Source organism: Ascaphus truei, chromosome 8 (genome assembly GCF_040206685.1).
Source record: "Ascaphus truei isolate aAscTru1 chromosome 8, aAscTru1.hap1, whole genome shotgun sequence".
NCBI classification, from domain to species: domain Eukaryota; kingdom Metazoa; phylum Chordata; class Amphibia; order Anura; family Ascaphidae; genus Ascaphus; species Ascaphus truei.
This window is the reverse complement of record NC_134490.1, coordinates 54,213,707-54,226,615: the sequence shown is the minus strand read 5'-3', so window position 1 is coordinate 54,226,615 and position 12,909 is coordinate 54,213,707. Positions and strand designations below refer to the sequence as shown.

Here is a 12,909-nt window from a genome sequence, read left to right as displayed (position 1 = left end):
TAGACATCACTTTTATTCTGACACCTAAATTTCAATGCTTGAGGCACAATCAATGTATTATAAATAAACAACACCCTATCATTTGGGGTGTTCTAATACCTAGGTCATGATAGAACATCCAGTGTGTGTGTGTGTGTGTGTGTATATATATATATATATATATATATATATATATATATATATACATACATACAAAAAAAATATTATAATACATAATAATAATCAATATTTCTGTGATGAAACATGTTACATGGTTAGTGATTTCTCATTATTCCAAGTTGAAAGCACATACAGAAGCACAATCACACAGCTGTATGTATATATATATATATATATATATATATATATATATATATATATATATATATATGTGATAACATCACTTTCTTTCAATCTTGAATCATGTTTTTTCTCTTCTAAGAGAAGTATATCTTGATGTCAGCTACTAAATATATTTTATCTGATTATGGTGGTGTTACATTGTCAAGCCCATTGCCTTATTAGAAATTCAACAGATAGTCGAGGATCAAATAAGTGTTTTACAGCAGATAGGAATACTGGCTCTTATCTACTGTCAAATTCTATGTTTCTATGTTACATACGCTTCTAAGTGGAACTGCACATTTAATCATTTAAAGGAGCAGTAACTCCTACAATTTTTTTGCACTCATTTTTTCTACAAAGTGGGAACCAGGAGCCCTCTGAACAAACCTCCACAATTTTCAGCTTTGAGGATTCTCCATTTCCCAAGTTACTTGGTGAAGTTTAAATCTCCCTTCACAGGAAACAAAATGGCTGCTAAATCTCGGCCAATAGGAAGCTGCAACATCATCGGTTGTGGCGTCCTATTGGATGGGCATTTAAATCCTCTTTAAAAACAAGGAAGTAAAACCGGTAAATTCAGCAGGTAGTATTTTTTAAATCAGGTGGGGGGGGGGGGGGGGGGGGGCGGAGTGAGCCTCAGAGCCGAGAGTAGTGAGGTTCGGCTCTGGAGGAACTCGTTTCAATTTCTGTAAAAAAAAAATTAAAAAAATCTTTGTTAGGGTGAGCTGCTTCTTTAAGAAATGTTTGATGTTTCCCAACCAGGCTCAAAAATGATATGCCAAATAGCACAAAGACACTACTTAGGGAACACACAGTGCCTGCTGCATTTATCAATCACCGCAAATCATGGCAACCGCAAAGATATTGGGTCAAAACCCAGCTTTCAAAATTTTTTCTGATTTTGCTGTAGCTTCACCAGGAAGCAACAATGGAGTTGTGATAAGGAGCAGCAGGAGGAGTGATAGAGGAGTTATTGAATGATCATATGACAATGCCTTGCATGAATCAGTAAACACCTTGGCATAACGTTTCTAAGCAATGAGTAAATGTAAAACTATTCTGTGTATTGTATTGTATGTCTTTATTTATATAGCGCGATTAATGTACATAGCGCTTCACAGTAGTAATACATGTGGTAATCAAATAAATAACAGATAATATAAATAACAGATCATGGGAATAAGTGCTTTAGACATAAAAGTAACATTAAGGAAGAGGAGTCCCTGCCCCGAGGAGCTTACAGTCTAATTGGTAGGTAGGGAGAATGTACGAGACAGTAGGAGGGAGTTCTGGTAAGTGCGTCTGCAGGGGGCTAAGCTTTATGTATCATGTGTTCAGAATATCCACAGTGCTATTCATATGCTTCTTTAAGCAAGTGTGTCTTAAGGTGCGTCTTAAAGGTGGATAGAGAGGGTGCTAGTCAGGTACTGAGGGGAAGGGCATTCCAGAGGTGTGGGGCAGTCAGTGAAAAAGGTTTAAGGCGGGAGAGGGCTTTAGATACAAAGGGGGTAGAAAGAAGACATCCTTGAGAAGAACGCAAGAGTCTGGATGGTGCATAACGAGAAATTAGGGCTGAGATGTAAGGAGGGGCAGAAGAGTGTAAAGCTTTAAAAGTGAGGAGAAGAATGGAGTGTGAGATGCGGGATTTGATCGGAAGCCAGGAGAGGGATTTCATGAGGGGAGATGCTGAGACAGATCTAGAAAAGAGTAGAGTGATTCTGGCAGCAGTGTTTAGGATAGATTGTAGAGCAGACATGTGAGAGGCAGGAAGGCCGGACAGCAGGAGGTTACAGTAATCAAGACGGGAGAGAATGAGGGCCTGAGTCAGAGTTTTAGCAGTCGAGTAACAGAGGAAAGGGCGTATCTTTGTTATATTGTGGAGGAAAAGCGACAGGTTTTAGATATGTTTTGAATGTGAGGGGCGAATGTGAGAGAGGAGTCGAGTGTGACCCCTAGGCAGCGTGCTTGGGCTACTGGGTGAATGATCGTAGTTCCAACAGTAATGTGGAAGGAGGTAGTAGGGCCAGGTTTGGGAGGAAGTATGAGGAGCTCTGTTTTAGCCATGTTGAGTTTAAGGTGGCGGAGGGCCATCCAGGATGATATAGCAGAGAGACATTCAGAAACTTTGGTTTGTACAGCAGGTGTAAGGTTGGGTGTTGAAAAGTACATTTGTGTGTCGTCAGCATAGAGGTGATATTTAAACCCAAAAGATGTTTTTAGGTCACCTAGTGAGAGTGTGTACAGAGAAAAGAGAAGAGGTCCCAGGACAGAGCCCTGGGGTACCCCCACAGAGAGATCAATAGAGGAGGAGGTGTTAGCAGAAGAGACCCTGAAAGTACGGTGGGAGAGGTAGGATGAGATCCAGGATAGAGCTTTGTTCCGAATACCAAGAGTATGGAGAATGTGAAGGAGAAGAGGGTGGTCCATGGTGTCAAATGCTGCAGAGAGGTCAAGAAATATGAGCAGACTGTAATGACCTCTGTCTTTGGCAGCATGGAGGTCGTCAGTTATTTTAGTGAGGGCTGTTTCCGTGGAGTGAGCAGTGCGGAAGCAAGATTGTAGAGAGTCTAGGAGAGAATAGGTGTTGAGAAAATGGAGCAAGCGAGAGAGTACAAGACGTTCAAGGAGTTTAGAGGCAAAAGGCAGGAGGGAGACAGGTCGATAGTTAGAAAGACAGGTAGGGTCAAGCTTGCTGTTTTTGAGTAATGGTATAACTGTTGCATGTTTGAAGGAGGATGGAAAGGTTCCAGAGCAGAGGGAGGAGTTAAAAATGTGTGTGAGCGTAGGGATTATAATAGGAGCAAGAGGTTTTAGAAGATGGGAGGGAATGGGGTCAAGAGAGCAAGTGGTAGAGGGAGAAGAGGCAATCAACAGCGACACATCCTCCTCTGAGACAGTGGAAAAAGAGTCAAGGAAGGCAGGAGGAGAGTTAGGAAGAGGTGTAGGATGGGAGGAAGAAACAGAGGGGATGTTCTGCCGTATGGGTTCCACCTTTTCCTTAAAATAGTCAGCAAAGTCCTGAGCGGAGATGGAGGAAGGAGAGGCAGCTGAGGGTGGTTTGAGTAGAGTATCAAAGACAGAGAACAGTCGGCGTGGGTTAGACTTGTGCATGTTGATTAGTGAAGAAAAGTAGGCTTGTTTAGCTGGCGAGAGGGCAGAGTTGAAAAGGGATAGCATAAATTTGTATTGAAGGAAGTCTGCAAGAGTATGAGATTTCCTCCAGAGGCATTCAGAGGAACGAGTGGAGGAATGCAGCAGGCGTGTGTGGGAATTTAGCCAGGGTCTAGGGTTAGAAGGGCGAGGGCGGCAGAGAGAAAGCGGGGCATGTAGATCAAGAGAGGAGGACAAGGCAGAGTTGTAGTTCCTGACCAGGTTGTCAGGGTCTGTAGCAGAGCTGAGAGAGGAGAGGGAGGAGCGTAAAGTGGACTCAAAGTCAGGTAAGTTAATAGAGCGCAGGTTTCTACAGAACCGGGGGATAGGTGGAGGTGGAGAAGGGGAGAAGCGAGATAGAGAGACTGAGATGAGGTGATGGTCAGAGAGAGGAAAAGGGGAAATGGAGAAATCAGAGAGAGAGAAGTTTTTAGTGAAAACCAGGTCTAAGTAGTGGCCATCCTTGTGGGTGCTGGCTGCAGTCCACTGTTGAAGGCCAAAAGAAGAGGTTAGAGAAAGAAAGCGGGAAGCCCAAGGGAGAGAGGGGTCATCAATGTGGCAATTGAAGTCCCCAAGGAGAATGACAGGGGAGTCTGAGGAGAGAAAGAAAGAGAGCCAGGATTCAAAGTGAGAGAGAAAGGCAGAAGGGGGATGAGTAGAGGTAGGTGGGCGATAGATGACCGTCACATGGACAGGGAGAGGAGAGAAGATCTCGACAGTGTGAGCCTCAAAGGACGGAAAAGCAAGAGATAGAGGAATAGGAAGGGTTCGGTAACGGCAGAGAGAGGAGAGCAGGAGCCCCACGCCTCCACCCCTGCCATCAGGGCGTGGAGTGTGGGAGAAAGAAAGGCCACCATAAGAGAGGCAGCTTCCAGAGCAGAGTCAGACTGAGTGAGCCAGGTCTCAGTTATAGCAAATAGGAGCAGAGAGTGAGAGATAAAAAAAAGTCATGTACAGAGAGGCACTTGTTAGAAAGGGAGCGAGCATTCCAAAGAGCACAGGAGAAAGGGAGAGAGGAGGGAGGGTGGCAGGGGATGGGTATGAGGTTGGAGGGGTTGACACCAGAAGGAGTAGCGGTTGCAATTGGCAGGCGAGGATGAGCGCATGTAGGAATAAGGCAGGGACCAGGATTGGGAGAGATATCCCCAGAAGCAAGGAGGAGAAGCATGAATAGAAGGCAGATGTGTGAGGATGATTTGTAGGGGTGTTTTTTAGTGCAGGGGATCTAGCTGTGTGGTGTCAGAGGACGCAGGTAAGAAAGGAATTCATGTGAACAGAGAAGTGGTGAAGGAAGGAGAGATGGAGATATATGAATAGAGTTAGAGACATACTGTGTCAGGCACTTGAATAAACGTATCCTTTTGAAAAGCAAAAGTCGACACACAAGAGAATGGATTATGTTTCCACTCCCATGTTAAAGCAGCAGTACAAGCGGCGTCCCTTCTCCCCCCCTCTCCTTTTAATATGTGCATCAATACAATCCACACAATGATAAGTAAATACCTAAGTTGTCGATCGATCCGTTCTGCTGTGATAGATCGGTGAAGATTCGGCATGGGGGTTCACTAAATGGCTGTCAGTGCAGCAGAAGAGGACCAAAGATGCAAAGTTCTGTGGCACCCTTACTACAGTGCCATGTGGGATACTACCAGTTGATTGGTTTCATAGGAGATTACCTCATTTATTGATATCTTAAAGGTACTCCAACTAAAGGATTCTAATTATCTTTATTGCATATACTTGCTCACGCTGAGCATTGCACAATTTGTTCATCAATTAGAGAGAGGGCATGGCTAAAAAAGAGGTGTGCCAGAGCTTGTTTTAGAAGAGGAAGGGGATGTGACTTTGTAAATGGTTGCTATAGAAACAAAAAAATGATTGTTATATTATAATACATTAAAAATGTCATTTAGAGTTGTTTAAAAAATGCTACAAGTATTTTCTCATAGTACAGAACTGATTTATTAAAAAATAAACACACATGTAGGATATTGCTTGGTCTGCAGCTTTAAATGCAGATAATACAGTCATCCCAACACATTGCCCCACAATGTATAAACACAAGGGATGTTAGAAGTACTATTTTGCCTCATTCTACATTGGGGACAAATGTAATGGGTCTCTAGTAGGCATAAACACCAAATCTGCTGTGTCTTTACTTATTAAATGTCCTTGCAGGACTCTATTGTTTGGACAAGAACTGTAAGGAACACAACTCCACATCCTCAGTAGGAACTGGAAAAAGGCATTTTAGTGGGCGATGCAAAAAAATCTCTGTCAAGAAATAATGGACGTCTTTTAATTCTGTATAATGGTAAATGCATGCACAATGTTCTGGATTTGGAAAAGGTAGTGATTGCAAACATTCCCACATGATGAAGAAAATGGATTTACAAATTGGACACCCTGAGTGTCACACGCTTTAATGAGGACTTAAGTTAAGATGATGGAAAGTGACATATAGACAATAAAATCTCAGACCCTGTATTTTCTTATCACAGAGTAACATTGTAACACTGAGATAACACTTTCCTAACTCTGCTGCCACACAGGAGGTGCAACATGATGCGATGAGTCATGCTAGGAATAGCAAATAACACATATACAGTATGCTATATGAGTCTGCCCCACTCCACATTGTAAGAGGAAATATGTGGATAACGCTTTGTCTCATTTCCAGGAACATCTCTCTCGATAATGAATTTATTTGTATAGTGCCAAATACACGTATTCAATAGGGGAATTACATTTTAGTGAGACATTGCTGTCAATCAGCCTTCATGTTGCCTTTACTGTACATCTCGTAAGAACAACACTCATGATATTCCTATGTCAGCTTTCACATGAAGTACAATTTCAATCAGACTTAAAAGGTTGTTTTTAATGAAGCATAGACATGGAATGAGGCAGAGCAGTGCACAGCCTGACACACACACTATTGCTCAACAAGGCTGTAGGTATTCATGTGAAGTGTTCTGTTTTCTAGTCCTGGAGTGTTTATTTTTACTTCTGATTTGAAGCTGTGTGCTCACTGGCAGAGAAATGGGTTCTCTTTCACACTGTGCATTATATTGCTCTGAGTTCTACTGATTCACAGAAACCCTTCTGCTGGAAGGAGCTGCAATACATTCTATCGCAAGTCCAGTTTTGTAGTGGTTAAAGCCTCACCCCCTACCCAGTTTTAAAATAGACGTTTCCGTCGTATCAATTAGAATTGTTCTACTTTCCAATAGTACTAATGTGATTAATGTATTGTGTTGCAGTCCATAAATAAATACCTATGACAGAATGCCACCCTTACTGATTTTCCCTTTGTTTCCTAGGGAGAATTACAGGTAGGTGCCAGAAAAAAATGTAAACAAATGTATGGGAGCTCTGTGCGTGAGGGGGGGCTTTTTATTCATACATTTTTTTCATCAGCACTGATTGCGCCCAAAGTTATCCTTGAATACCCCAAATCACGACTGGGTGCCCTCCAAAGCTAAAAGTCATTTTTGCAGGAGATGTCACACTTTTTTTTTTTAAAGAGAGTGCCTCGTGAACCTGTAACAACACGAAGTCTGAACACTGGTGGGGGGTCTGATGTGGAACCGGGGTTGGTGGATGCAGCATCCCCTTCCCCTCTCTCTGAGAGACGAGCGGGGATGTGTCAAAGACAAATTGTACAATGTACTTGTCACATCGAGATACAGAAAACACATCAAAGTTTAGAAGAAGAAGGAAACTATTGGTGAGCACATCTCGAAAATGGAAGGTCGTTACAGGTAACCACACACGCTCATCATATGCAGGAGATAAAATATCATGTTAAAGCTACAGTATGTTTAACAAACTGGAGGATGTTGAAAAGCACTGCAGGCACAATAATCTCAGGATGAGAGGTGTCCCAGAGGAGGTGAGAGGTGTCCCAGAGGAGGTGAGAGGAGCCCCTCCCCTTTTTTCTCTCTCTCCAGCCTGGCCCTAGATCTCTCAGACGATATGAGATAGACAGGGCTCACCAAAGCCCAGCCACCTGAGTGCAAACATAACACGGTACTTACCCGTCCGCACTCACTATTTTCGGGCAAAGGAAGAAATGGTTCGGATGAGAACACGCTTTGGAATTAGAACAAACAGCTCAAAATCTTCCCAGACCTAACCCAAGCCACACTGACCAGGAGAAAGCAACTCTAGCCATAACTTCTCTCCTAAGAGAGAACCCGATCAAACATGGCTGGAGCTTCCCGTACAGGAGTACTGTTTGATACCCACAAATGTATTTTAATTATACCAATGTACAGTAACATTGAAAGTGGCATCCTTCCAGGTATGACAGGTCAAGTTTTAAGGATATACCTACTTCCACACAGGTGGCTCAATCACTGGCTCAGTCAAAGACTGAGCCACTGATTGAGTCAGCTGTGCTGAAGCAGGGATATCCTCAGAACCTGACCTGTTGGTGTCCATTGAGGGCTGGAGTTGGCTACCCATGGGTTAGATATTTATTTATGAAAGATGGTCTTTTCCAGTTTGGAGAGAGTTTGTGTGTAGTTGAAGTGCAGAAAGAGGTGTTCATTCCTCATCAGAGTAGGGCTATTTTGGAAGTAGTGATTCCTATTTGTGAATAAACAAGAGAGTAATAAAGAAATTAAGTTTATACACAAAGCTTTACTGGTCTCTTATTTGGATATAACATCTGGAGAAAAAACTTTTGATCATGAAGACTATACATAAACTTCATTAATGGAGACCTTTGGTAATTACTGATTTGCATTATTTGTGCATATGGCCATGAGAGAAAACTGTATTTTTTTTTATATGGAATGGTAATGCCATGAACCCATTACCTTTACTTAGAGTGCTTCTATCTGTTAATACTGAAACAGTATAATGCATAGTAACCAACAGCTGCAACTGAAAAACAATTTAGGCTTAGTTATTATGTACACCACATCAAAACCTACTGAGCAATCATCTTAAATTGTAGAGTAATCTACCCTTCACAAGATATTTCACAATCTTCAAAGGTAAAACGGGCTTTTAAGAAAAATAGGATGTTTTAAACATACTACTTTCCATGGGATTTTGTTTTCTTTGATAAATATGATTCTGATTTTTGCACTGGTTTTGCTGTTGGGAACTTTAGTGTATAAGATACTTAATATTTACTAAGGCAAACTTTAAAGGAATTAGAACCACTCCAAAGTTTCAGTTTATATTTTATAAAATAATTACCCAATACAACTTTCAAAGTTGTTATTGAATTACATAGACTTGTCTTATGTTTTGCCAAGATTAAATCAACAATAATACATTCCCCTTTCTTTAATTTTTTTATTTTCCTATTTGTATATGTAAAGCATGTGACCATGTATAATTCTACATTCTTACCCATACTGGTAATCATTTGGTGCTCCTGTTATGAATCTGTCAAAATCCTGATTGTGTGACTAACATAATGGCTGCTTCAGTAAGTGTAACTCAGCAGCTACAATGTATCCTTATATTACTAGGGTGACATATATTGTTACAGTTTACAGCACAAACCGCTGATAAAATTGGCAACAAATTATCACAAATAGGAAAGGGTTGCAAATATCTTGCACTGCCTGGGAGGTGTGCTAAAACCTACTCTAAAAATCAAAGGATGTTTTAAAAATCATTAAAATGGCATTACAAGTTGAATAATATATATATTTCAAAATGCAGTAAGTATTATCTAATACTACAAAACTAATTTATTTAAACAAAAAAAAACATAAGATGTCACACGTTTTGTTACTTTAACCACAATATTAATCTCTGTCAAGTGTTTGTCCAAACTTTAGCAAGACTGTAGTGTGTGGCGCTGTCCCTGGTGCTGATCTACCCCTGATACAGTAAGTAAGGCTCATTTCCTGGAATCTATTTCTGTACCTCTATCTATCTACAAATTCACAAACATACCCACAAGAAACCTTCCCTATTAATGGCAGATACAGCTTCCCTGATCGTGGGTTTATTAGGGGGGGAATAATCATTGAGTTCTGAGAATGTTCCACAGTAGGAAGTCCTTATCAGCAGTGTTTTAGCTGTATAGGATATAAGTAGAAATACTTCTGAACAGAAACCCACTTCACACCATGACAAAAGACTGTAACCCTGTCTACGTTTTCTCCTTGTGGGTATACACACATCAGCAGCCCTTGTATCTCTCTCTCTCTCTCTGCTTCTCCTATAACTGAAGAACACACCTCTGTGTTCCGAGAAACTTGTACATTTAACCCTCATTCTACCAAGGAAGTATACAGTAATATGTAGCTATTTATTTTCGAATCCGTTTCTATATTTCAACATAATAGTAGAGGGGTGCCTGCCCAGGTCAATATAAATCCTTGTACTGGAGTGGTGCTATCTGGGAACTGTTACACTGATACACAAGGAATCCCAATGTGATGCCCTCGAGAGGAACCTCAACAGAAAATAAAATGTAACTGTTAATCTGAACATTAAACTAAAGAGCAAATAAGGAGACAACTGAATAAAAGAATTATAAAAACACTAGAGCTGCAACTACAGTTATTTTATTCAGTTTTCTCCTTATTTGCTTTTTATTTAAATTGTATTGTGTGGTGTGGTGCCTTCAACTACAACTATAAGTACATGAAAAGCAATAGAATAACAGTCCCCCAATGGTTATTCTGTACATGGAATGAGTTTAGTGTGGGACTCTACTGGGGGCAGGATGAAGATGAGACATCTAAAACGTACCCCTGTATTTCTGGAACTCAAGAACAGGGCAGAAAGCGCCCAATGGGCTTTCCTCCTGCATCGGGTGAGAGGAGGAGCTTTGTAATGACAATCCCCACTGCATTTCTATGGTAGTTCCAGTCTGGTGCACTCTCCTCGTTCTTGTGAAGTGTTCAGGTTCAGATTACCTCACCTGCCGGCAAAAATGTCCCATTCATCACCTGACAGGTCTCAAAACTCCTTTTGAAGAGCAGGTATGTGAAGACCAAGTGCACATGAATTTCGCAAAATATTAACCCGTTGGCTGCTGCTGCTGCTCAGACCACCAGTGACTGTCTGTTATCTCCTCCCGGTTCATCCTTTTCCCAGCTGAGACCCACTAAGCTCTTCCCTAGAGTCGGGATGTCTGAGCTGGGAGAATATCCTGGCTCTGCCTCCCCCAATGTGTCCAGCACCTCTCACCTCCTCCTCCCCCCAGAGAATGGGACAGCTGCGGCTTTCCAGGGGCTGCACCTCGTGTACACCCTCCGGGCTCTGCTCATCCCACTCTACACCGCTGTTGTAGTAATAGGGGCGGTGGGGAATTGCCTCTTGGTTTATGTTATTGTGAAGGTCAAGAAGATGCACAATGTCACCAATTTTCTGATCGGAAACCTTGCTCTCTCTGATGTCCTCATGTGTGCCACCTGCATACCCCTCACTCTGGCATATGTCTTTGAACCCCAGGGCTGGGTCTTTGGCAGGACTATGTGCTACTTTGTGCTCTTCATGCAGCCAGTGACCGTGTCTGTTTCAGTCTTCACTCTCACCACTATCGCTCTTGACCGTTACATTGTTATTGTCCATCCACTCAGGCGCAGAATATCACTCCAGGTCAGTGCCTACATCATGCTCTTCATTTGGATTGTTGCCTGTTGCTTGGCACTGCCAGCCATGGCTCACACCTATTATGTGGAGCTGAAGCACCAAGGCATCGCCATCTGTGAAGAGTTCTGGGAAGGACAAGAGCATCAAAGACAAGTCCATGCATTCAGTCTGCTGTTCATGACTTACTTCTCGCCACTTCTGATCATCTTGGTGTCCTACACTAAAATCTCGGTCAAACTGAAGAACAGAGTTATGCCTGGCACCCTTACCCAAACCCAACTAGACTGGGACAAAGCCAGAAGAAAGAGGACCTTCTGCATTCTGGTCACTGTAGGATTGGTTTTTGGGATCTGCTGGTTACCTTTGCATTTGTTTAATATAATAAGGGACATTAACATCGATCTTATAGATAAATATTATTTTAATTTGGTACAGCTGATGTGTCACTGGTTTGCTATGAGTTCTGCCTGTTATAACCCAATTATTTACGCCTGGTTTCATGACAGCTTTAGGGAAGAGTTAAAAAAGTTGTTAATATGGCACAGGAAAGTGGCCCCATATGGACAAAGTGTTACACTTAGTGTAGTCATCTGAACCAAAACAGTTGTAGCTGCATTTTCTTCAATGTCTTCAGCCCACTTCTTCACATCTGCAAATGTGTGACCACTGCCTGTTTAATCTACACATGTGGTTAACCATGAGATTACATCTCCTAGGTAGCTTCTTGTAGGCGATTTTATTTAATATTAACCCGTGTCCCAGGTTCTTCTCTTGCCAATAATACGGCAAAGGAATTGCCAAAGTAAAAGTAAGAGTTGTCAAAAAATGAATACAACCCCTTGCATTGATCACATTATAACTGTTTTTGCAAAATCACAGTTTGCTAGTATGAGAAAAACACCGTAAATTGGATTAACCTATGATAAATCCAAATGTAAAGATCTGAGTTTGAAATTACGATGACAGTTAATAAATTATTCAATATTAAAAGTCCTAATAATAATATTGTATATTGTACCTGCTGTTCATTGATTCTCCATGTGTTGAAATATTTGCTGGTCGCCTATTTCCTTTGTTATTTGTATGCCTACAGTATTCAGAGTAGATAATGGATACGGGTTTGTATGGGATCATGCCAGTTAAATTATTGATATTTTAAACTCCCCACAAATAATTAGATGTTTCAGGCCTCCTCACCATTAGACACCTTTTATCAGATATCCTAGGGGTGCTCAACTCCAGTCCCCAAGCCCCTCCCCTTCCCAACAGGTCAGGTTTTTAGGATTTCCCAGCTTCAGCACAGGTGGCTCAATCAGAGGCTCAGTCTTTGACAGTCAAAGACTGCACTTACGATTGAGCCACCAGTGCAGAAGCTGGGATATCCTGAAACCTGGACATGTTAGGGGTGCTCGACTCCAGTGGTCAAGCCCCCCTGAGATATTTTTTTTGGGAGAGGCAGCTATGTATATAATTTGCTAGAAAAGGTGACATTTATTTAAAATTAGAACATAAAACAGAAATGCAAGTGAGAGAATAGACAGAAATTGCAACTGTCCCTTGCACAGTACGTGCTGTCAGTGAAGAACAAGTCACATATAACTTGGCCAGAGTATAATAATTTCATACATGTCTTCTTAGTTTATGTAGCTTCAGAGAACCTGTCCACTTTGAAATGGAAAAACTACTACTTACTATATTCCATTTACACACAATGAATTATTAGGTCCAGTTGTATAATAATTAACATTTTCTAAAAAATAATATATATATTTTCTAGTTTTAATGAGTTGTGGTGAGTTACATTAATCCTTATTATTTGTTGAGAAAGGCTTGACTCTGTCATAATTTAGTAGACATGGC

At 41.4% G+C, this 12,909-nt stretch overlaps 1 protein-coding gene across 1 annotated transcript; it reads left to right on the top strand.

Annotated features, from left to right (window-relative positions):
• Nucleotides 1-10,357: 10,357 nt before the first annotated feature.
• On the top strand, nt 10,358-11,804 carry LOC142500944 (prolactin-releasing peptide receptor-like). The gene has a single exon (XM_075610212.1). The coding sequence runs from the start codon at nt 10,585-10,587 to the stop codon at nt 11,641-11,643; it is 1,059 nt and encodes a 352-aa protein (XP_075466327.1). The 5' UTR covers nt 10,358-10,584; the 3' UTR covers nt 11,644-11,804.
• The last annotated feature ends 1,105 nt before the right edge of the window (nt 11,805-12,909 follow it).